Source organism: Olea europaea, chromosome 18, assembly GCF_002742605.1.
Source record: "Olea europaea var. sylvestris chromosome 18, O_europaea_v1, whole genome shotgun sequence".
Taxonomy (NCBI): Eukaryota; Viridiplantae; Streptophyta; class Magnoliopsida; order Lamiales; family Oleaceae; genus Olea; species Olea europaea.
Window position 1 is genome coordinate 14,071,906 of NC_036254.1, and position 25,959 is coordinate 14,097,864.

At 36.5% G+C, this 25,959-nt stretch overlaps 2 protein-coding genes across 2 annotated transcripts; both read left to right on the plus strand.

The window, feature by feature from the left end:
• The first annotated feature begins 1,634 nt into the window (after positions 1–1,634).
• LOC111366776 (nicastrin-like) lies at positions 1,635–18,727 on the plus strand. Its single transcript, XM_022987472.1, has 14 exons — positions 1,635–1,664; positions 2,110–2,233; positions 2,323–2,399; positions 2,594–2,671; positions 3,087–3,158; positions 3,289–3,362; positions 4,059–4,191; positions 4,309–4,380; positions 14,730–14,849; positions 15,967–16,038; positions 16,212–16,352; positions 17,101–17,185; positions 17,289–17,721; positions 18,099–18,727. Exons 1-14 carry the CDS (start codon positions 1,635–1,637, stop codon positions 18,361–18,363), a joined length of 1,776 nt encoding a protein of 591 aa, XP_022843240.1. The 3' UTR covers positions 18,364–18,727.
• Positions 18,728–22,139: 3,412 nt separating this feature from the next.
• Positions 22,140–25,417, plus strand: LOC111367550 (NADH dehydrogenase [ubiquinone] iron-sulfur protein 1, mitochondrial-like). Its single transcript, XM_022988487.1, has 3 exons — positions 22,140–22,656; positions 24,128–24,374; positions 25,099–25,417. Exons 1-3 carry the CDS (start codon positions 22,242–22,244, stop codon positions 25,400–25,402), a joined length of 966 nt encoding a protein of 321 aa, XP_022844255.1. The 5' UTR covers positions 22,140–22,241; the 3' UTR covers positions 25,403–25,417.
• Positions 25,418–25,959: the final 542 nt, after the last annotated feature.

The window sequence follows — 25,959 nt, forward strand, 5'->3', positions numbered from 1 at the left end:
TACATTTGGCTGCCGTTCGTCGTATTATTCGATACCTTCGATGGTCTACTGACCTTGGGTTATTCTTCCCGAGTGGTACTCCACTTCGTCTTGTTACCTATAGTGATGCAGATTGGACTGAATGTCCTGATACTCGACGGTCCGTTATCGGGTGGTGCATGTTTTTTGGTGATTCTTTGATCTCTTGGAAGAGCAAAAAACAAGCGAGGGTTTCTAAATCTTCTATTGAATCAGAATATCGTGCCATGTTTGCTGCTTGTTCTGAGATTGTATGACTTCGTGGACTTCGAGCTGAGCTTCGCTTTTCTCAAAATGATCCTACTCCTCTCTATGCTGATAATACTAGTGCTATCCAGATTGCTTACAATTTTGTATTTCATGAACGTACGAAGCATATTGAGGTGGATTGTTACTCTATTCGGGAAGCTCTAGACACGTGTGTTATTTCTCTTCCCCATGTTTCCTCCGGCCTCCAAATTGCTAACGTATTTACCAAAGCCATGACGAGGCAGCGCCATCAATTTCTTGTGGGCAAATTGATGCTTCTTGGTCCCCCAGCATCAATTTGAGGGGGAATGTCAATCGGGACATTATATACTTGCACAACTGTAGGGCATGATTGTAGAGACAATATTGATATAGTTGTATTTTCTATCTATACTTAGCCTAGATTGTAGCAATTTGCTGAAGATCAGCATTGTAATAGGACAGAATTACCTTTGAATCTCTATTTAAAGAGAGGAAACCGTTGAATGAAAGGCATTCAATCCAATTCCAACTTCATTGTCAATTCATACCGTGACTAAAAAGACATTTTGTGTTGTATTTATCTCAGAATTTTTTAAATTCTTAAGTGCTTCAAAGTTAACTTATACTTTATTCCTTTCTAATCTTAACAACGGAAGCTTTCATTTAGTGAGTAACGGACGCCGATGATCCTCATCCTGGCTAATGTATTGTAAGCTCATCTGTGACTAAAGCAAAGAGATGAGGACTCAAGTCAAACCCTTTATGCTTACATTAGTAGGAAATTCTCTACAACCAGTAGAGATCTGCATCAGTGTAGCAGGGAAAATGTATACATGTTTATGTTCCCAGGCAAAAAGGATTACAAAAAACAAAAATAATAAAAGGTACACGCTCAAACAAGCAACTGCAGTTCGAATGACACATACAAGGGTTGAAAATCAGAAGAAGATTCAAGAAACAATAAGAATTCCCTTCACCAGCCACTAAGAAGACTTTCTATATAAACTAGAAAGTAAGGAATCTGACATCATTTTATGCAACAAGGGATTAATGATTGTGATTGTTGGCAATTGCTAACGAAATTACTAAGTTGCTTGAAGATCTTTCTGATATTGCTCCTCTGAAATTACCCAATGACCTATCTCCAACAGCTTGCGATAGACATTCAATTTCAATTCTCAAATACATAATGTCATAATCTCTGCACCTGTTATTCATCAGTGAAGTTCAAGCCCTTGTGTTGTTCCAACATTACGAACTCCTGAGAAAGATGGTACTTGGCTCATGTGCATTGATTGCAGTGCCATCAAGAGGATCACCATCAAATTGTTATTTTCAATCTCTTAACTAAATGATATATTACATATAAAAAGTGGTTCGAAGAGATGAATACTGATGATCGTCAAAAGAAAATGGTCTTTCAAAATGTCTAGCCATGCCTTTTGTCCATATTAATGTTTCTACCATCTTCACATGCTTCATGATTCTTGTATCACGACCATTTATTGGGAAGTTTTTGGATTTCTACTATAAATAATAGGGATATTAGTTCAATATTACTCAAAAAAATTTAAAATTCCTTTTCCTTGCTTATGACACAGGATATGATGAGTTGTGCATGTGGTGACTTATTATTAACAAGAAAACTTTGTTTTTTCATTTCTATTGATTTTTTATATATCAATCTAGCATTTAGGCTTTGGTTTTTGGCACATGATTCTCCACGCACACCCATTGTGATCAAATAGGTCAAACTTATGTTCTCTATTATATGTTTTTTTGACAAGATTTCTTAATACGTATTCCTGTACATCTTATTGAAGTGACTGGTGCTTTGCTAAATCTGATTTCATTTATCAGTCTTCTAATTGCCATTGTTGTTACTTGTTATCTGCTTTCAGACTATCAAAAGATTCAGATTTTGCTGGGAAAGTGGCTGGTGTATTGGTTGAATCACGAACAGAGGTCTCTGATGGGCTGAAGGGTATATGCAGTTAATTATTTTTGTCTGTTGTCGAGTGAGGAAACCAAAGTTGGTTAGCAAAAATTGTTGATCATATTTTACTCTTTCAGGGTTTTCTCCAGATGGAAAGTTTCCACAAGCAGAATTTGCTCCATACAATAGCAAAAATTTTGAGTGGAACCCCACTGTATGTTAACTGATAATGCTCAAAGTTTCTCTTGTTTGCCTATTTTGATGTATGCTGAAAAGTGGAAGGAAAAAAATGTTTGAATTTCAGATGTACGCTGATTTTACTGGATGATCTGCACAACCAAGTTTTTTCCAACTTGCACTGACTTCATCTTTAATCTGTGCATCAAGTCTCATTGTTTCCACCTGCAGGGATCTGGAATAATGTGGATGGCTTATAATTTCCCTGTGTTTTTGCTTTCCGAGACAAGCACCTCGATTTTGCAAGAGGTAGTTTGTGTTCTTGAGACATTCTTTCCCCACCATAATTTTGTTTTTTGGTTAATTAGTTGTTCGAATAAATAAATTTTTATTTGAGAAGAAGCGAACAAAACCCACTCGAAGAAAGAGCATCTCAGAGTTTATTGGGAACTTAGTTACTGTTGTTTTTAACTAATAATTTGGGCATCTTCTGTGTGTGAAAGTTGTGCATTTAGCACTCTGTGCAGTGGGGATGGATATGGCTTATCCACTAAAGATTGTCAGGAGTCTATTAGATAGTTATGCTTTGCTTTAGTTTTGTTTTCTTAATTTATAGAGAGTTGAACACTTGTGCTGTTTGAGTTGGATCCCACTACAACAGTTGGTCTTACATTCTCTTCTTTTATCTGATCTTGTAACAACAAAACCTCTCTCGTGCATGCAGGTTGTCATGAAGAATGAGAAGACCAAGAAATTCAATACTGAAAATGTTGCTGAATTTGATGTGGTGATGCAGGTAAAAGTTTTGGCAAGAGAACATTGATGAAATCATCATGTAGGCTCTAGCAACATCATACTATAACCTGATTGCACAGATTTTCTATTTGTTGAGGAATGAATGTACCTAATGTTTTTAATATTATCAGACAACGAAATCTGGAACTCACGATTCAGACTCTTGTTTGAAAGAAGAAACTTGTCTACCTTTGGGTGGATACAGGTTAGTTTCATGAATTTAGTTCAATTGCTTTGTTCTTGTTCAAAGGATTTCTAGAATTTTAAGGTTGGTGTTGTACATCGTTATAGGCTTAAAAAGTAGGAGCGATAAGGATCCAATATTTTGCAATCTTTCGTCCTAAATGTGGACATTTTGGTATATCTATACCATTTATAAGGGTGTATTTTGCAATTTTTCCAACTTTTGCAAAACCCAACCCAAATATATGATTTTTTACACATACTAAAATACATCATGGAACATGAATATATGATACATTTAAGTGTTTATTCCATCCTTTATAGAGTATACATTTAACTCTGTTTCTTTTTCTTATCATCTTACAGTTTTACAATACAAGTGTTTTGCTCTATAGGTATTAGAGCTGAAAGTTAGGAATGCAAACCTAGTCCTTCTCTAACAAATAGTTCTAGTAAACATTCTTTCTAAGTTACATGTTTTGTTCTTGGTGGGCATTGAATTCTTGGTGAGGCTTCAAATGCCTTTCGATTTTCATAGTAAATGGTATGCTTTTTATTTTTATATTTGTTGATTTTATTACTCCATTGCACATCTGTGTAATTTGTCCAATATTACTCAACTCTCAGTATATTCTCATGTAGTGCACTGGTTTTGCAGCTGGTATTCATTATGTTGCTAAGTTAATTGACCTTTTATTACCTACTGTATGAAGGGCAGTGTCTGGTCTGCACTTCCACCTATTAATATTTTATCATCACAAAAGTCGAAGCCAGTCATATTAGCTATTACATCAATGGATTCAGCTTCTTTTTTCCGTGATAAAAGCCTTGGTGCAGACTCCCCCATATCTGTGAGTTACCCGTTTTACGGCCTTTTTTTTTGGTTGAGCGGAAATCAGATTCTTTCTTTGTCATGCCTTTTGTTTTCCAGATTTGAAATCACTCTCAATAATAAAACAATTTTTTAGGGGTTGATTACATTGCTAGCTGCAGTGGATGCTCTTTCACATCTTGATGGCTTGGATGAACTTAATAAACAGGTTGGTCTCTCAATTGATGAAATTGTGAAGTGAATGTTCACATTCAATGGTTTCAACTATGCATAATTTCTCTTGAAGCCCAATTAGTTGTAGTTGTGGTGCAGAAATGGAATTGTTTCTTAAAACAAGAAATTTTGAGAAAACTTGAAAGTTTGTGAAGTATAAATTTTAATATAATGAATTTATAATGAAAAAGTGTACAAAGCCTTTGCTTATATAAGCAAAATAATATTATCTTATCGATATAAGAAAACTAAACAATTTTACTAAAATGTAAGAAAACTAAATTCCTATAATGAAATAAAATCCTAATGTAGAAGGAAATGAAAATCCAACTATAATAATAACTATTCTATGATAATAATAACTAATATCTATACTATTACTAATGGAATTGTCCTATATCATTCTCCTCCACTTGAGGAAAACTCAATCTCGAGTTTGGTTGACGAAGAGAAAAATAATTAATGAGGAAAATAATCAAGAATCTCTAGGATAGCAATTATATAAGTAACATTCAACTCTTGAAGTACTTAATATATTAGGGTAGTTAAATTGTAATTATCATCTTCAACCTATGATGTTCGGACTTGGGTGCAGGTGTTGGATTCGAATGCATATTTAGAAGTTTGATTCTTCTCATTTCTAAAATTAAGATATGGGGATATGGTTAAAAAGAATCCGAATTTTGGATACGGGGAGAAGTTTTACAAAATATATTTTTAAACAATTGGATTATAATTAATTTAGACAATTGAATTATAATTTGAAATCAATTTAAATTTAAGTCAAAATAAATTCTCTTCAAAAAAAATTAAAGAAAAAAAATCAATTTCAATATCTTATATATTATTTAAAAAATATTATAGAAATAAATTTAAATTTAATATCAAAAAATTGCAACACTAGATCATTTTAATTACAAAATAAAAAGTTTACACTGATAAATATAAGAAATAAGAAATTTATACAAAAATAAACTCAAAATAAATAGTTAGTTAATCTTTTAGTTGTTGTTTTACTTGTTAAAAAAAAAAAAAAAAATACCTTAAAAAAAAATAAAAAAAACCTGGTTACTTATTCAATTTTTGTTAACTCCACTTATTCATAAGCCCAATACCCTATTGCCCTAAAACCTATTCTCATAATAACCTGGAATTTTAACATTCAATTTGCTAAAATCAAAGCTAACTACAAGCCCACTAACCAACAAACCCAATAGCCCCCTCGTCTTCGCTAACTCTTCTGTTTGCAACCATCCACATTCTTTTTGCATCCCTTTACCTTCTTTGATTCTTGTAAAACCCTAAAGCCAAAAAGCAGTCGTCTTCTCGTCTACCTTCTTTTTGCATCATATTCCTTTCTCAACTCTTGTAAAACCTTAAATGCAAAGCCAAAAAGCAGTCATCTTTTCCCTTTTGTTGCCATGTCTAACCTCAAAACCAAGGATCTGATCTATATCATGTGTCAGTATCAGTGTCATGTAGTGTCGACACGAATACTTCTCCATTTTTGGGTAGTCTGAGCATCAAAGTTTTCAACCTCAAAGAAAAATCAAACTGACATAGGACATAATCAAACAATATTAGGAGAAAGGGAAATGGAAGAAAAGAAGAAAAAGGAGAGGAAAAAGGAGAAGAAGAGGGGAGATAGAAAGTGAAGAAGAATTAGATGAATGGAAGTAGAATTTAAGAGAAAGAAAATATGTTTAATTCATTATCAAAGTTGTATCTACTATAACATATAAGTCCTTTTTATATAAGGTTTAAACTAGTTCTAGTTGAAGTAGGGAAATATTATAAGCCCCCGATAAAATACACTTATTCTAGAAGGAACGCGATGAAGGGAGAGGGTGGGGGGTCTGTAACAAATTCGATTAGGAAGGCAGGCTGAAGTTATTACGGTAGTCTACAAATAGAAATTGTGTATGGGAAGTGAGGCATGAAAATTGTTGAGTGAAATACACAGTGAGGAGAGGCGGCCCTCTTGAATGGCTTAATATTAGTTTCCTTGTAATTGTTCCTTTATTTATGATCAGAAAAGCATTTCAGTTCATCTTTCTTCTGTTCAATTTCTTCAGTTTTGGTTAGATCCTATCAATCTGGTATCAGAGCATCCCCACAGCAACCATGACTCTTCGATCGAGTGGGAGAATTAGAGCAAAGAATGGAGAGAAGGCACCAGGAACTTCATGCTGGGTTAGAATCTTTGAGAACTGAATTCAAGGTGATGTAGGCTGGAATGATGGAGAAACTCGACTTGTTGATGCGGTCTCGGGATATTCATGAAAGGGAGTGTAAAGAAAAAGAAACGGCGACAGAGAAGTCACTCATGGCTTCTGTTGATTCTGGGATAGCTCAACTAAGATCCGGTGGAAGTCAATTCACTTGGGGAGGATCAGCTGGCGAGTGGTGAGGGGAACCTCGAATATGAAAATTGGAGATGCCGGTGTTTGAAGGAGCTGATCCAGATGATTGGGTTTTTCGTGTGGAGAGGTATTTCAGCGTTAATTGCCTCACAGAGGAAGAAAAAGTAGAGGCCGCCGCCATTTGTTTTGACGGCGAGGTGTTGGCTTGGTTCAAATGGGAAGAATGACGCCGGCCTATGAGATCGTGGGAAGAGGTGAAGAATCAATTACTGCGGTTCGGATCGTCACTGCAGGGGTCTCTTTGCGCCCAATTTCTCTCTCTCCGACAGGGCTCCACCGTAAGGGAATATCGTCGGCGATTTGAAACGCTGGCATCACCATTGACGGCGGTATCGGAAGAGATTTTGGAATGTAATTTCCTCAATGGCCTTAACCTAGAGATCAGGGCGGAGGTCCAGTTACCAAGAACAACGGGCCTTGAGCAAATGATGGAGGTGGCCCAAATGATCGAAGATCGAAACCTAATTATCCAATCAAGCCCATGGACCAATAGCCCAATAAAACCCAAAAGCATACCCTATCATAGCCCAAATCCAAAATAAAATCCCCGTCCCTATACAAACACAACCCCAGCTCCCTAATTTCTTCCCCAAAAATGCCCCGACATTCAAGAAGCTCATAGATGCAGAAATTCAAGCCAAGAGGGAGAAAGGCTTGTGCTACAAATGTGATGACAAATTTACGGTTGGGCACAGGTGCAAAAATAAGGAGCTACAAGTCTTGGTAATTCGTGAGATGGAATAGGGGGATGTGCGACAGGGAACAAGGGGAGGCGAATTGAGCTCCGATTGCGAGGAAACTGTGGGCGAGCTGGTTTCCGAAGAAGAGGAGGAAAGTGGGCTGGGTTAATCGGTGGAGCTGTCCATAAATTCTGTTGTAGGTCTCACTACTCCAGGGACCATGAAATTGAAGGGCATGCTCAGATAGAAAGACGTGGTGGTACTGATTGATAGTGGGGCCTCACATAATTTCACCTCGTCAGAAGTGGTGCAGCAGTTGGGGTATCCTTTGTCGAGCACCACAAGCTATGGTGTTAAAATGGGTACTAGCCTGACGGTGAAGGGAGAGGGCGTTTGTCGGCAGGTGGCTTTGCGGTTGTCGGGATTGGTGATAGAAGATTTTTTTACTGTTGGAACTGGGTGGCTCTGATGTGATTTTAGGGATGCAGTGGTTACAGAAATCGGGCAAAACGCAAATGGACTGGAAAACTTTAACGATGACCTTCGACGTAGGGGGAACAAAAGTAATTCTGCAAGGGAATCCGAGCCTCAGCAAAATAGCCGTTTCATTGAAATTAATGTGGAAAGCCTTTAAGGAGCAAGGGGAAGGGCTCTTGTTGGAATTGGGGAATATCACGGTCGACACAAATTTCTCATTATCCCAACCACCAGCGTTCATTGCAAAAATTTTGGAGGAGTTTGGTTCAGTTTTCAAGGAGATTAGCCAGCTGTCCCCTCACAGAAGTCAGGATCATGCGATCAACTTGAAGCTCAGGGCGAAGCCAGTTAGTGTACGACTGTATCGATACCCGCATTTCCAAAAGAATGAAATTGAGCAGTTGGTGCAAGAAATGCTTGCTCCAGGGATTATCCAACACAGTACAAACTCGGTGCTCTTGGTCAGGAAGAAGGATGGGAGTTGGAGGTTGTGTGGACTATCGGGCGCTAAATAAGGTTACGTTCCATGACAGATTTCCTATTCCAGTCATTGACGAGTTAATTGATGAGTTAAATGGGATGACATTACAAAGACCGCTTTTCGAACCCATGAAGGCCACTATGAGTTCCTCGTCATGCCTTTTGGCTTGATTAATGCACTAGCAACTTTTCAATCAGTGATGAACACTATCTTTAGAGGACAGCTCTGAAAATATGTTCTAGTTTTTTTGGACGATATCTTAGTTTATAGTCGGTCGGAGGCTGAACACAAGGGGCATATGAGGAAAGTCCTGCAGACTCTAGTACACAATAAGTTATATGCCAATCAGAAGAAGTGCTCATTCGGGCAGAAAGAAATAGAGTACCTCGGTCATATAATATCAAAAAAGGGAGTGGCGGTGGATGAGTCCAAGGTGGCTGCCATGAGAGATTGGCCAAGGCCGAAGTCCTTGAAGGAGTTGAGAGGATTCCTAAGACTAACTGGGTATTATCGGCGCTTTGTAGAAGCCTATGGAAAGAGAGCGTCGCCATTAACTCAACAGTTAAAGAAGGATAGCTTTGGGTGGAATTAGGCGATAGAGGCTTCTTTCAAAAAGTTGAAACAGGCTTTAACTTCAGTACCTGTGCTGGCTCTTCCAAATTTCTCACAGCCTTTTGTAATTGAAAAGATGTCTCGGGGCAAGGATTGGGGGTTGTTTTAATGCAAAATCAAAGACCTATTGCTTATTTCAGCCAAGTTCAACCACCACGTAGCCAGAACAAGTCCATATATGAAAGATAGCTCATGGCAATTGTGTTGGCAGTGCAAAAGTGGATGCATTATTTGCTTAGGAGACGGTTTGTGGTACGTACTAATCAGAAGGCCCTTAAATTCCTTCTTGAACAGAGAGTGGTAAATGCCGAATATCAAAAGTGGCTGACGAAGTTACTAGGATTTGACTTCGACATCGAGTACAAACCCGAGCTGGAAAATAAAGCAGCTGATGCATTATCCCAGAAGGGGGCAGCCGCCACATTGATGGCATTAAGCATCCCAAGTGTACTACAATTAGAGGAGGTAATGAGGGCAGTGGAAGAAGACCAGGATGTGGGTGGCATAATGATGGCCTTGAAGGGGGATTCCCTTGCCTGTCTAGGTTATTCCTTAGTTCAGGGGACCTTGCTATATAAAGGACGGATTGTGTTACCCAAGGCTTCCCCATTCATCCTGTTGGCATTACAAGGACATGATACTAAGGTAGGCAATCATGGGGTGTTCCTAAAGGCATACGAGAGAGTGGCTGAAACTTTTCATTGGGTTGGAATGAAGAAGGATATTAGGGCATATGTTGTCGCCTGTGAAATATGCCAACAACATAAATACTCCACACTGGCTCCGACAGGGTTGTTACAACCTCTTCCTATACCAGAAAAAATTTGGGACGACATTTCCATGGATTTCATAGAGGGGTTACCTAAGCCTGAAGGGTTCGACTCTATCTTGTTGGTGGTCGACAGCTTAACTAAGTATGCCCATTTCATCGGTCTTAAGCATCCTTTTACAGCTCCATCTGTCGCCGCAATTTTTGTTAAGGAAGTGGTCAGATTGCACGGAATTTCGAGATCGATAATTTCAGACAGAGATAAAGTGTTCTTGAGTAAATTCTGGTGTGAATTGTTCCCCTTGCAAGGGACCAAACTGAAACATAGTTCGGCATATCACCTTCAAATTGATGGACAGACAGAAGTAGTGAATAGAGGGGTTGAGACCTACTTACGTTGTTTCACATCCACACGGCCGAAAGAGTGGTACCTTTGTCTTCCTTGGGCTGAATTTTCTTACAACATCTCCTTCCACGTGTTCTCACAGTTGACCCCTTCTCGCATTGTTTATGGGCGGGACCCTCCCTCCTTGTTGCGGTTTGAAAAGGGAACAACAGTGGTATCCTCACTAGATCAACAATTGGCTGATCGGGATAAACTATTGGATGAGCTCAAGCTTTTTTACATCAGGCTCAACAACAAATAAAGAATATGGCTGACAGGAAACGGCGGGCAGTGGAGTTCTCAGTGGGGGACATGGTCTACTTGAAGATGAGACCTTATCGCCGCAAGTCCTTGGCTCATCGTAGTAACGAAAAACTGGCTCCCCGGTATTACGGGCCTTTTAGGGTTTTGGCTAAGATTGGGGAAGTTGCATATCGACTGGACTTGCCAATGGGGACACAAATTCATCTAGTTTTTCATGTTTCACAATTACGCAAGGCAGTAGGGGAACACCATTTGCCTTCCCAGTTGCCTCTCAATCTTGGAGCTAACTGGGAACTATTGGTAGAGCCAGAAGTTGTGTTGGGGTGAGGACTACTTCCCAGAAAGGGAAGGCAGGCTAAAGCAGTTACGGCAGTCTATAAATAGAAATTGTGTATGGGGAGTGAGGCATGAAAATTGTTGATTGAAATACACAGTGAGGAGAGGCAGCCCTCTCGAATGGTTGAATATTAGTTTCCTTGTAATCATTCCTTTATTTTTTATCGGTAAAGCATTTCAGTTCATCTTTCTTCTGTTCAATTTCTTCAGTTTTGGTTAGATCCTATCAAAAATACTATAAAATTTATGAAATCATACCCTAATTATGTTTCTTGAAATAAGTATCAAAATTGGAAATTAGATTATGTAATATCTACACTAAAATTTTATTTCTCCCCAATTTAGACAACTCTATTTCTGCGAAAGGGACTGCAACTTCTTGACTAAGGATGACGATATTTCTTTTTGACCAAATAACAATACCAACCATACGCCAACAACCTAATCTGAAAATATTATTAAGCATCTAATCCGATAAGGGGGGACGATCTTTCCTTTTTTTTTTGAATATCTAGCATTGGTAGAAATGAAAAAAGCAGAGAAGGATTGACGTAGGATGCAATCAAATAATTATAGGAGGAGGAGAAAGGAAATAGAAGAAGAGAAAGGCAGGGGAAAAGAGAAGAAGAGGAGATATAGAATGAGGAGATAGAAAAGAGAGAAGAATTAGAGTAGAATTAAAGAGAGAAAACATCTTTTTTTCATTATCATAGTTGTAGCTACTACAATGCATGAACCCCCTGTATATAGGATTTAAACTAGTTTTAAATGAAGTAGAAATTTACTATGAAATTTATGAAATTAAACCTTAATTATGTTTCCTAAAATAAACATCAGCATTAGAAACTAGGCCCTTGTTTGAGCCCCATTTTTTCAAGAATGTATTTCTTCAAAACTCATTTTCAACCATACATTCTTCTATAAAATAATTATACATGTATTTCAAAAACTTTTCCTTACTTTTGAACCACACATTCTTCAAAAAATCACTATTCCATAATGCATTTTATCCCAAAAATAGGAATCAAATAGGGGCTAAATTAAATAATAATTATACTAATAATCCCATTATAAACCCTATATCTCTTTCATGTTGCTGTACTTAACCTTTCCACATGCACCAGTGTTTGGTTTAATGGCTCCTTCTTGCCGAAAATTTTGGTCAATTCCTTCTAGATGTGAGAAATTATGTGCACCTCTTCAGAAATCTTGGGCAATCGCGTGCTTCTAGTAGAGGGGGTGAAGACTTTCTTGGAAACAGTGTTGCTGGTTGTCACCTATCTCACATCTGCCTTAGTTAACTGTTTGATTGGGATACTATTACCTAGGTTTCTAAGTGGGAATTTCTAACATCAAGGTTATGTGGTTGAACTATAGGTAGTGCATTGCCTAGGTTGTCCCTATGAGTGTATGTTGCTTTGAGGCCGATGGTAGGTTATGGTTAAGCCTGATAGGTTAGCTTAGTAATAGGTTGCTTTCGATCCTGCTTATTTAGGTCATCAGGTCGAACCCTATGGTTATGTCCTTATTATTTCTTTAGGATTTTGAGAGACAAATTTGAGGTCATTTGGGAGCTATTGCTCTTTACCTAATGGTACATCAAGTTTTGAGTTGAGATGGTCATCGGTTGAAGCTGGTGGCCATCTATGTTTGAATTCAATGATGGGTGTAGCTAAGTTTGTTGAACATCTTAAAGAATTCTTCAAGACTAGTAAGTATAGGGATGTCAATTTTGCTCGTCGCCTCGAGTCGGCACGGTTGTTGGCTCGAGGCGACTCGATGCTTGATGGGACCGAGTCGAGGCTTAGGCTGAGCCTTATTTTGGGGCATCAGTCCGTAGCTTGACCCGACCCTACCCGGTCGAGCCACGGGTCAACCCGTACGGTTGGCCAAAATTGCCAGTGACACATAGGCCGCATTATGTGCAAAAGCAAGCAACGGAAAGCTACTCATAAACATGTAGCAACGTAGCTGCTTATATATAATTTTTTTTATGTTAAATTTGTTTTTTTGAAATTTCAGGACTTAAAAAAAAAAAGTCGGCTCCTAAGTCGAGCATTGTTTTTTTGTCGACCTTTGGCTTGGCTCAATTCAGACCAAAAAAGTCAAAACATTTTTTTACTAGAGATGTGGCCTTTGGCTCACGAGCCAGCTCGACTCTGATCGTTTACATCTCCTAGGTAAGTTGGTGCACGATGTATTCGAACCTCCATTCGTCGTTAGTGGCCCGGACTCCACTATTTGTCCTTAGTCATCATGCTAAGTATGAGTCCTTGCTGTGATACCTATTTTGGTGCGATAGTGAAATTGTCTTGAAGTAAGAAGAAATTTTGCGAAAGATCGAAAGTTTATAAGGTATAAATAATGAACTGATCATTAAAAAGTGTACAAAGCTTTTGTTTATATAGGCAAAATAATATCCTAATCTTACCGATATAATGAAACTAAACAATGTTACTAAAAGGATGAAAAACTAAAATCCTAAAATGAAACAAATTCTTAATCTAAAAGGAAACAAAAATCCTGCAATAACAATAACCGTATTGATTATCTACATCAAGTTGTCACCTCTTGTCTAACTATTATGTTACGTCGTGTAATAATATTAATGATAGTTAAATTGCTTATGTTCTTTGCATGTTTGCCTATGTTTCTTCATAATGTGCACAGAACTCGTGTAAAAGAGCGATGCATAAGATGCTAACAAGTATAAAACTTAGTCAAATCTCATGATCTGAATCTTTTTGCAAAATACCGAAAAGGTTCAAGTTCGTAGAATAGTTTTTTGGAACTAATAGTTTGAAACTATTAATCAATCTTAAGGATAGAGTTTAGGAGGAGATAGTAACGCAAGTGGAATAAGGTGAATACATATGAAAAATGACAAATGATATAATGGGAGAGTTTAAGATAGAAATCCCCCAATAAAGAAACATTGTGGTGGAACATGAATGTTGAGATTGCTGTGAAAGCTTTTGAAAAATTATGTTAATTAAATGGGAAGCTAAGAGAGGGGCCTCCTCTTTATATTTCTACATCTAGAATTAGACTTGTATCATGGATAGTGTGAAAGTATACTTGTGAAGTTATCTTGGAAAGATAGGGATAAAGCTATTTACAAGATATCTTTGCCGAGATTGGAAGTAGATATCTTGGCATATGAGATCTTAGGAAGACGGATAAAGAACCGAGTTGGTTTTCTGCGAAGTAGATGTACTATTGAAAGTTACATACCTTTTTAGGAGTTAGAAAAGTATGGAGAGAAGAAAAAACATTTTCATATGGTTTTTATTGATTTAGAGAAAACATATGCCTAGTCAGCCTAGATGTCCAGCAAATTGATATGGTAGGTGCTAGAGAGAATTTCTGTGGATATCAATATTATTAATGATGTGTATGGAGCAACTGCGATTGATAAGTGTTGTCAGTAGATAATTTCTATTGTGTAGGCTTGTGTCAAGGTTCTACTTTAATTTTCTTTTCACAATTTTATGAGACGTCTAAGTTGAGGTTCCTTGGTAGATTTTATTTATTTATCTTTTGTGGGGTAACATTTGAAGTACTGCAATCCTAGTAGAACACATTAGAAAAGAGCAAAGTAGATCAAAATGAACATAGCCTGATTTGGTTACAAACAAGTTGATTACGTTTAAATTCAAATTAATGGAAATAAATTAGGCTTAGTATGTTGCTGTTCGCTTTTCAGTTGCACTCAAATTCATCCTTAAACTGAAAATCCATAGCCCCAATTGCTACGGGAATACCATTTAGTTGACCCAAAAAGCTATGTACATCATTTAAACTGCCATTCTGTTTAATGTTTGTGTAAAATTTTGTTAATATTTGATATGCTATAAAGTTTCATAACTCTCTAATGTTTCTCTACTATTTGTGATAAATTGTATTCTCTACTGCAGCTTGTGTTTGTGGTTCTCACTGGAGAATCCTGGGGCTATCTGGGCAGCCGTAGATTTCTTTTAGAAGCTGATGAACATTCGGACTCTGTTAGAGACCTCAACTTGGCGATGACTGAAACTGTATTTCTCCTCTGCATGCTCCTTTTAGTGTAATCGGAAATTTATACAGTTCTTAACGTTGAACTGCACTTAATTGGCAGTCCTTTTCTGTATGGTGGACTATGAAAGCTTTGATAACTTTGGAGACTTATAGTCACCTAAATGACACGTCAGGACTATGGCGGCAAACAATTCTTTGCTTAATGTTTTGGCATTCTCTGTGTGAGGACAGGAGCAGAAACGAAGAACTTAATAAATTTCCTGAACAAATTTTTCTTCAGATTCTAATTATGTTCATATTCCAAAAAAAAAAAAAAAAAAAAAAAAAAAAAAAAAAAAAAAAAAAAAAAAAAAAAAAAAAATCTCCCCGACAAATCTAGCTAGAAATATGCATGTGCAAAAAAAAAAAAAAAAAAGAAAAAAGGAAATACTGTCCTGCAGTCGACCCTCTCAGTTGGTCCTTTCTTAGAGTAGAATGTGTGGCTGAAAATTCTTGAAAAACTTATATTTAAATGAATTTCTCCCATTCATAAAAAGGGTATGAGGAATCTAAATAAGAATTTTTATCTCTGACCTTATATAAATTCAAAATGGTTGTGATGGGTTGATTTCAATCGGAGCTAAAATCAGCCTCTCCATCATCCCCTGTTTCCATGTCCATTCTACTGGTCAAGAAACTTTGAGGGATGGTCCTGGAATCTCATCTGAAATGTAGCTTATTATTTGTATTCTGCTGGACCACTGCAACTTGTGGAAAATGAACTTGAGAGTTGCTAGAGTATCAAATCTATGTGCCAGTGGAATTTTCTGAAGCATATCTCTTTCTCTGGTTAATAGATAGATAAAGTTTTCAGGTTTGTGTTAGTACTGAAAAATGGTTAGATCGATGGTTTGCTCCGTTAAGTGGATCCTCTAGACCTTGCATAAAACCCAAAAGAGAGAGTGGAATGTTATCTAATCTCTTCTAGACTCTTCCTGCTTTCTTTATCACTAGGATTTTTTGAGGCTGTAATTTAAGGTTTAACATTTTTACCCTTTTGTCGGATTAGATACATGAATTTATGGATTTTGTTCCTAAATTTTTGGCAAGTTATCTGGATTGTAATGGAAAATAATTATAGTGGTACGATTTCTGCAGGTGATGGAAATTGGCTCTGTTGGAAAGGGCTTATCTAATGGCATCAAAACATTTTATTCTCATACTACTGGGGTAACATTCCTTCTTTTAGGAGCTTAACCTACCAATACTATGGTATAATATATTAGCCTTGAGTACATTGGACGAATTACTTGGTACCTTTTATCCTTTGTCTCTGTCCTGCCCATGATGCAATAATGTCCTATGGATTAGGTTATCACAAGTTTAAATCATTAACCCTGCAGGCTACATGGGCTATGAATGAAACATGGCATGCCTTACTACGTGCTCAAGATTCTCTAAAAACTGAAAGCATTAAGATCTCCATGGCAAGCAAATCAAATCCTGGAGTGCCTCCATCTTCATTGATGACATTTCTGAGGAAGGTCAGCACGTGGTACATTGTTTAGTATCAAAGTTATACTCTTTACTTTGATTATGTGCCAATAAGCCAATAATGCTATTTGATTAAAACTTCTGGTAATACTACACCTGCCACTCAATTTTGTAGAATAATGAATCAATAATAAAACATGATCAACAATTAAGTGAGAGAATTCAATGATGGCTACATCTTTTGTCACATATATATGAAGAATAGAAAGACGCCTGCCCGAAAAATGGAAAGGGACATCTGATTTCTCGTCATTTTCTGGGAAAACAAGTATAAAATTGTAGGCCAGAAATAGATCCACCCAAATTATGAAGCCAGCACGAGAATGGAAATCTTCTTCCCAAATTCTCCAATATTGTATTGCAGTAAGCTCAGTGTATAAATATATACCATTGTTATGGAATGAAAAGGACTAAAACCTTACTATATTCAACTATCCAAACCCCCTTCAGTGTTCCCTTGTGGAGCCTAAAAACCCAATGAGGTTGCATTGGTGTTTTCCTTAAAAATAAAAAATAAAAAATAAATAAAATCTCACTATTCAACTTTACCTGAGAGATTCCGCTGCTTGTTCATTGTCTCATGTTGTTAGCAGTTCATAGGAACAGACTTTTCACGGCCTGTAATAAGATCTCTTTAGTGGTGCTAATATTTAGCTTTAAATGGCAGATGGAAAATTGATGAAATTTGAATGGTTTATTGTTTTTGTATGTGTTTCCTAAGTGTAATCTGTTTAGCAGAAATCCCATATTTCTGGTGTTGTTCTGGAAGATTTTGATACTTCTTTTACCAACAAGTTCTACCACAGTCACCTGGATGACCTATGTGAGTGAACCCAAATTCATTTATTCTCATTATTTGCCCTGATCTACACTAGTATTATATAATATCTATTGTATTTTGTTTAAAATATGTTGCTTTGATACAGCTAATGTGAACTCTTCAGCCATAGTAGCTGCTGCTTCTCTAGTTGCTAGAACACTATACCTCCTTGCTAGTGACCAAAATGCTTCAGCTATAAATGCTATTAATGTCAATGCATCTTTGGTGAAAGAACTTCTTGGTTGCCTATTAAATTGTGATCCTGGCTTATCATGTGAGCTGGTGAAGCACTATATTTCTCCCTCGGAAACTTGCCCTAGCCATTATGTAGGTGTTGTTCTGGGAGAACCTTCTGCTTTGCCTTATCCTGCTTATGTGAGTGATGTTTCGAGGTTCGTTTGGAACTTCTTGGCTGATAAGACGTCAATCTCTTCAAGAAATACTAGCTCTGCCTGCCCTAAGGATTGCAAAGGTGTTGGTGAATTGTGCATACGAGAAGAAGCTGATGGGAAAGGTGTCTGCATTATCTCAACGACCAGGTATTTATTCTTGGCCAGCTTTTATTTCACAAGGTACATGTTGCAAAATTGTATCATTATTTCACTTTGGATTATGAGTACGAGTGGGAAGTCCTGGAGCAATGCGATGTTTATTTTCCTTGCATGGGTAAAATTTGGAAAAAAATTTAATCTCTCTCTTTGGATGAATGATCATTAATTTTTGTGCAGTCAGCCATTGTCATTTATCCTAGTTCTTTTAATGGTCCGCCTCTTCTGAGTAATAAGCTGGCCTGGTAGGCTTTAATTATCAATATTTTAATCGCATTCTGCTCAATTGGGCTGCATAATGACTGATTGCCACTTAATTACTTATTGTTCAATTATCTCCATGTTTTATAAGCTTCATTTAATCTCAGGTATGTCCCAGCATATTCAACCCGGTTGAAGTACGAATCTGGAAGCTGGACTGTGCTACCCTACAATTCTTCAGATGATATGAGCGCTGTCGACCCTGTCTGGACAGAGAGTAATTGGGACACAATTAGCCTCAGGGTGTATAAGGTCCAGAATGCTGCCTACGATGGCCTAATACTGCTGTTGGGTATTGTTGTTACAGTTTTGACTTACCTTTTAATACTGATAACCAGCACTTTCATTCGGAAGGCCCTAAAGCGGGATTGACATACCATTGGATATATCATATTGGTGACTTATGTAATAGTTCATGTGCTGGGTAAAGAAGACTTGTCGTAAAATGTTACCGAAGTACTGACGGAGTGTAAAGAAAACAAAATCAATGCAATGGCTCGTGGAAAAGAAACATGCAGACATTTGAGCAATCAATTGGGTATAGCAATTCTTGTGCTGCCTCCTTGATTTATCTATTCATTGACTATCAATAGTATTAGAATGTTGTTATTTCCAAGCCGACTTTCATACGAGCAGTTCTAATTGTAAACTCTCACAGAAGTGAAGTTATGCTCGAAGATGAAATGATTTATTTGAATTTATGAATAATCTATTAAGAAGGGATCATTTTGTTTCATTTTTTCTTTTCTTATGCTGGTGCAGTCTGTTGCTCTTTCCATGTTCCCGTTTCCTGTTGTGGGAGTTGGTTCACAAGGATTGGCTAGTTCAAAGAGGATTAGAGCTACACATTCTATTCTTGCCAATAGTTTGGTGCATTCTTTCTGTTTCTATGGGTTCCATTAGCCCAAAGTAAGTTGCTGAGGTTCCCATTCCAAGTTACCAATTTGCTAAGATAATCTTACTATGGATATGGAAACTATAACCTGAGTTTTCATACAAGTTTCGTGGAGCGTCACATAGATTGCATATGAGCAAAACATATTTTTAGTTCATTTACTGACTATAGTAATTTAGTTTCCCAACTTTTGATAGTTAAAAGTTACTATTGTATAGCGAGATCATTGTAAAGTGCCCCAAAAACATATTTTTATTTCATTTTTATGAACTCTAATAATTCAGTTTTTCAAATTTTAATATTTATTGATTTTTCAGAACTTTTTATTTTACTAATATTTTACTAATTATATAACAAAATTCATTAACATTGTAACAAAATCACGTGTGGCTAACTAGTTTATAATAATTTAGTAACTTTTAACTAAATTTGTTTAATCCAATTAATTTCAGCACCCGTGATATCGAATAAAATTTATATTTTAATTTAAGTCAAAATTAATATTTAATTTTAACTACTTATTTTATGGCTTTCACAACTTTTTAACAATACATATATTAATGGGAAAATTACCTAGAAACATGCATTTAAAGACCAATTTTCAAAAAAACAAGAAGATTAAATTACATTTCACAAATAAGGTGATAATTCATTTTTAATAATTATATTATAAAATTAATTAATTTACCAAATCTCACACCAACCCAAGCCCATTCTCACTCTATTGTCTCTCTCATAGTCTTTTCTTTCTCTTTCTTCATTGGAGCAGCGATAGCGCTTCTAGCGGTCGGAGAACGGCGATTTGTCCTTCGACGACTCTTTCTACCCTCTTCTCTTCACATATTCCATCTTCTTTCTTACTGTGGAGGAGGATCAGCGCCGCTAGATCGACGCAGTTGAGCGTTCGTTGCTCACTTTGCAGCGGCGTCGATGGCGAGATCGGCAAAGCTGAGCGTTCACCGCTCATTGTTGTCCTTCTCGTCATTCGAATCAGTCGGCTTTGTTTTCTCTTTTCTTTTGATTTTGTGGTGGCTGGAGTTTTTGAGTAGATTTGTGGTGGCGGTGAAAATAGCTTGTTTAGGAACTTTGTTGTTCGGCTTGCAATTTCATATTTGAGTTTGATTTCTCGGCTCCGTTGTCCCGAGGTCCATGAGCTCAGCCAATGAATTGTTCCTGAATGGCCAAATCCGACGTCATGTGAATCTGGGTCTTCATGGAGGTCTTGTATAGAAGCAAAAGTGAAGGTAGAAACAACGGACATAAATTTTGGGGTCCTTATCATTTTCACCTGTCAAAAATAAGAAAATGGAGAAGCCCATTCCCAACCCCAAAAACTCATCAACTGAGAAAGCCAAAAATGCTACAAATTCAACACCAGAAGTAGTAATTCCAACATTGGAGCCACAAAAAAAAGTTATGAAAGAAGTGAAAAACAGGGCAGTAAATGGGATTGGTAAAAGAAGGGTGTCACCATGTCCTCATGAATTACTTTACACTGTAAATAGGACACAGGCAGAGGAGATGAGGAAGAAGACATTTGCCTTATAGACAATTGTTGGGCAATTTACTTTAAGATTCAGTTCAAAGGGCTATGGTGCCATGAATGGTTTTGCTAGAGCTTTGAACTTCGTGTCGTCAAGGTAAAAAATGAATTTTCAAGAAAATGTGTATTAATTTCTTGAACATGGGGTTCTTAAGTGCTAGATTTGTATATAATATATTTTATTTTCTAAATTTTGTTCATGTTTTTTGGTGCTCATGTGTTTGCATTTATTATTATTATTATTATTATTATTATTATTATTATTATTATTATTATTATTAGCTTTGCATGGAGAAAGAGAAATGATTTCTATTGGTTCTGTAAAATATATTTGGAGAAATTTACTCAATATCACTAGCTGTTGTTGTGGTGCGGTGTTGGTTGTGGAAAGACGATACCGGTGATGGTGTTGGTGGTTTTACCATTTATATGTTAATTGTAACTCTGTGACTAAGTTTGTCTTAATTGTGCATGTGACCAAATTCATTTTAAATGTGAATGGTTGTAACCAAGTCATTACATGTGATCAAATTAAATATAACTTGGTCACATATAGTTACAGAAAGTCACATTGAAGATAAATTTGGTCACAAATTATAATTATGTATATGTGATGTGATGTGCCTTGATTACATACAAGAGCAAATTAAATTGATATGATTATAGATAGTTACATTGAAGACAAATTTGGTAATGAACAGATAAGGTGACATTTCATACGTTACAAGTCACATTTTATGTTATAAATCACAGGGAACAATGTCAAAAGTCAAATTTCATATGTTATAATATGTATAAGTCACAGATTCAATAGAAATAGTCACAGGTCATTGCAAAAAATAAAAAAATAATAAAAATAAAAAAATAAAAAAATTGTGACCTATAAATTTTTCGAATTTGCTATCGATGAATAAATTGTGATCTATTAAAATTTTTATTAGTCATGTAACCTATAAAAAAATAATTTGTAATCAATTAATTCGATAATCTGTGACCAAATTATATAGATTTATGAATTTAATATATTTAATTAAAAAATAATTTTTTGATTAATTATTTCATAAATAAAATTTTAATATTATCCCAATTTATGAAATTTCAAACTTTATTTTTTAATTTTGAAATTGATCATAGGTCACAGATTCAATAGATTTGGTCACATATCACAATATGCAAGGTCACAGGGCATTGTCAAAAATGAAAAAAAGGTAGTCGTTAGAGAAGTGAGCAGTCACCGAAATAGTTGTTAGGACGGTTACCAGAATGGTCGCTGGAGTCGGAGCAATTACAGGAGAAGTCACCGAAATTGTCTTCGGCACCGATGCCAGACCGGTCGTCGGAGGTGGGGTGGGTCGTCGTCAGAGAGAGAGAGACAGAGAGAGAGAGAGAGAGAGAGAGAGGGTTTTGATGTGATGAGTGAGTGGGTTGGAGGTGAGTGGGATAGGTACATTAATTATACTATATTATAATTAAATTCACCTGATTTTTGAAATGTTTTAACAAGTTTGTTAGTTTTGAAATGTGATTTTTAAATAAAGAAGTCATGTGATTTTCTCTATAATAATTTTAATTGAAATTTACTAAAAATTTGATTTTAATCTCCTATTAAATTAAATAGGGGTCCAGTAAGGTGTTGGGCCGCTAGACAAAACTAACGGGCCACTAGTCGCCCGGTCGATTTATATCGGATGAACCGACTAATGGTGAAGTTTGTCGAGAACGGTACACACTCCCCCAACTCTTCGAACCCATATTTTTCCTGCATCAATAACTCGGATAGAAAATCGGGAATTGCCCTGAGTAAAGACGAAAATGGGGTTGGGTCAACTCGCTTCTCGAGCTCTCATACGATCCTCCCGATTCACCACCGCCACCAGAACTTCCCACTTCCGCCGGACCATCGTCTCCACGCCGGAGCTTCACAACTCCGAGGCTGCAGCGGCTCAATCCCAGTCCGAACCAGATCTTCCGAAGCGGACCCCGGTTGGAGGTGCCCGGGTCCATTTCCCCAACCCGGACGATGCCATTGAGGTATTTGTAGATGGTTACCCGGTTAAAATCCCCAAGGGTATGACGGTCCTACAGGCCTGTGAGATCGCTGGGGTTGACATCCCTAGATTTTGCTATCACAGTCGTCTATCAATCGCTGGAAACTGCCGTATGTGCCTTGTTGAAGTAGAGAAGTCCCCCAAGCCGGTCGCCTCTTGTGCCATGCCTGCTCTCCCGGGTACATTAATTTCCTTTGTGCGTGTGTGTATATGGAAATGTTTGCCATTTGTGGAACTATTCATCTGGATTTTGAGTTTGAGTTTGAGTTATTTTTATGTTTATTAATTTGGTACTTACAAATACAGAAATTTATGAAATTACTGGGATTAATTGATCTGGATTTTAGTTTTTGTGAATTTGGATTTCAGTGTCTATTTGTTGAGTAGAATTTAAAGCTCTATTATTTAAGCAAGGAAAGCCTTGGCTTTCCTATATTGATTGGCGTTACTGTGAAACTGTGAAGCTTTATTCAGGATTAAAAATTGAAGACACCTGTTTGGTTTATCTATTTTCTTATTGAAATACTTTTAACCCTTGAGGGGACCGGAAAATGAGAATTTCCTCGTATACTGCTGTACGTTGATTTTCCGAACATGGTGACAGATTGATAGGGTTGAACTATTTCTCAATTTATTTACTTGTATAAGAAAAATATTTCCTTAGAACTTAATGATTGCTAACTATGCTAGGAATAATGATTTTGATGGAATTAATATAATTTTGGCTGTATAATATGCTAAGAGAAATTTATGTTATAGATTGGATTTAACTTGCAAGTTTTTTGATTGATCTGGTTTTTTAACGTGCCCTGTTTTTTTATATATCTGATTCTAATGTTCACACCTCTCACTAGGAAGGAAGGATACATTCTTGACCTCATTAGTTATTCATTTCTTGACTGCCACTGTGCTATGATTGATACTCAAGCATTTTTACATGACAATTTTAGACTGTGCCTATGAAATATCTCAAGACTGGATCTTTTGTTATGTTGATTGGTTTCTTTTAGAGTTCCATAACATGAAATTGAGAAGATTTCAATGGTTGCTACCTTTTGAATGTTTGAATTATTTTCTGGTCTGATTGTTGGTATAATATTTTTTTCTAAATGTTCTCCATCTGCTTTTGAATCTTTTTCTGACCAAACCCGTACTTCCCATTGTTATTTTTTATGACCCTAATATTAATAAAATGAAATATACATGATTTTGATTGAGAGTCTGCAGATTGTTGTATTGTTTTCTTTTTCTTTTCTCTCTTCTTGCTGGGGCATGTGGGCTACTCCTACAGACCATTTCAATGCATCTCTAAGTTTGGTTCTGCTGTTTATGATGTAAATTCATCTTTGATTGGCTTCTGTTTACAATTTGATTGGAGGAATTCGGTTTCTTGAGGTTTAATTTCATAGATCTATTCAGCACATTTGGTCTAAAGTCTGATTCATTTTGTTCCTCCCTTTGGGTGTAGTGATCTAACAACCGTTGGGTGTAGTGATCTAACAACAGTTTTTGGTTTGATATTAGTATTTTTTTCATTCTCACCTTAATATGGGTATAACCTTCGTAAGCATGTTACCTGCTTTGTTGGTTGTGATTTTTAAAATTAATCTTTCTTAATAGTTTCTATACTTCTCCTCAATCTGTCTTTAGGAATGAAGATTAAGACTGATACGCCTATTGCAAAGAAGGCAAGAGAAGGGGTGATGGAGTTCTTATTGATGAATCATCCATTGGACTGCCCAATTTGTGATCAGGGTGGAGAGTGTGATCTTCAGGATCAGTCTATGGCTTTTGGTTCTGATCGAGGTCGTTTTACTGAAATGAAGAGATCGGTTGTTGATAAGAACCTAGGCCCATTGGTCAAAACTGTTATGACTCGATGTATTCAGTGTACAAGGTTTGTATCTCGTTCACTTATAATTGAACTTCCTAATTGGGCATAGTGATGTACATCAACTAAGGTTTCTATTGCATTAATGAAAATAATTTTTTCAGTCTTCTAGATTGAAGTGAAATTGGCAATATAATGCTTCATTTCTATTAGGCTCCTTATCACAGTTGCTAGCATGAATTTAAAAGCTAAGAAACAGAATAAGCTGGCTGAAATTTTTCGAGACAAACCTTGCCATCGATGTCTTAGCTATATGTTAGTATCTTTTTCTTTAGTGGTCAACTGTCAACATTGTCTCAGAGAGGCCTATTCTGTACTTCAATAAATAATGTTTGAAACCTGTCATAATGTAGTCCACCTGAGACTGTACTTGTTTAAACTTATAACTAACTACATTTCCAAACTTGGATAAATTTCATTATGTTAAGAGCCATATTTATATTCTCTCCGGATGGTTTGAATTAATGTAATTCTGGCTGTTTCTATATGCTGATCTATTATAGATAAACGTGTCAAGTGAATGTAAATTATAAGCATGTTTTTGGAAGTGTTTATAAACTGTTTAAGTTATAAATAGATAGAAATAAGTGGTACAAGTAGTAGTCTTTACGTGTCCACGAAATATGTGGATAAAAGTAGTTTGACTGATTGAAAACAGTTTATAAACATTAGCCAAACATATGCTGATTTTTTGAAAACCATCTTCAGTAAGGATATGTTCATCAAACAGGTGTGTAAGGTTTGCAACAGAGGTAGCTGGTGTTCAGGATCTTGGCATGCTGGGTCGTGGCAGTGGAGAAGAGATTGGAACTTATGTAGAGAAACTAATGACAAGTGAACTTTCAGGGAATGTGATAGATATTTGTCCTGTAGGAGCCCTCACTTCAAAACCTTTTGCCTTTAAAGCCCGAAACTGGGAGTTGAAGGGAACAGAGAGCATTGACATCACTGATGCTGTTGGCTCAAACATCCGAATTGACAGCAGAGGTCCAGAGGTCATGCGCATTCTGCCACGATTGAATGAGGTATTTTGAAATGTAGTGTTGTTTTCCTATCAATTTTGTTTCACGTATGAATTGTTTTAAGCCATCACTGAGGCTATTGAGAGGATTTGGCGGCAGATATTGTCTTAGAGATAATTTCAACCACAGATTATGTATTGAATCAAATTTCTGTGAACCTTAAGCTGATTAATTTGGTATTGTTACCAATTGTTTAAGAGGTCTCTACATTTTCGATTTCTAGAGCTTAAGTTTCGTAATTTAATTCTGGCGGCATCTTTATTTTGTCAAAAAATGATCTTATTGTATTCGTAACTTATGCTGCTTAGACATGGACGTAATAAAGAATATACATATCTAGCTGAGAATATTGTAAATTGGGTCTCCGCAAGCCCTATGTTGATATCTGATTTTGTTTACTTTTTCAAATTGATCCAGTGTTGAGAACATTTTTTCTTGTTTTATGATTAACTTCCCCCTTTTATTTATCTTTTTCCCACCCCACCTGGTGCATAAGTTGTGTAATATTGCGAAGTTGCTCTCAGACAGTGTTCAAAAGATGTTATTTATTCCTTTGTTATGTATTGTTA

Excerpts from the sequence above, each read along its gene's own strand:
- LOC111366776 (XM_022987472.1), top strand. The coding sequence starts at position 1,635 with ATGAATACTGATGATCGTCAAAAGAAAATG. Across the intron at positions 4,192-4,308 it reads GTGCAGACTCCCCCATATCT|GGGTTGATTACATTGCTAGC; the intron begins GTGAGTTACCCG and ends ACAATTTTTTAG. Across the intron at positions 16,353-17,100 it reads TGATGACATTTCTGAGGAAG|AAATCCCATATTTCTGGTGT; the intron begins GTCAGCACGTGG and ends TCTGTTTAGCAG.
- LOC111367550 (XM_022988487.1), top strand. The coding sequence starts at position 22,242 with ATGGGGTTGGGTCAACTCGCTTCTCGAGCTCTCATACGATCCTCCCGA. Across the intron at positions 22,657-24,127 it reads TGCCATGCCTGCTCTCCCGG|GAATGAAGATTAAGACTGAT; the intron begins GTACATTAATTT and ends ATCTGTCTTTAG. Across the intron at positions 24,375-25,098 it reads CGATGTATTCAGTGTACAAG|GTGTGTAAGGTTTGCAACAG; the intron begins GTTTGTATCTCG and ends TTCATCAAACAG.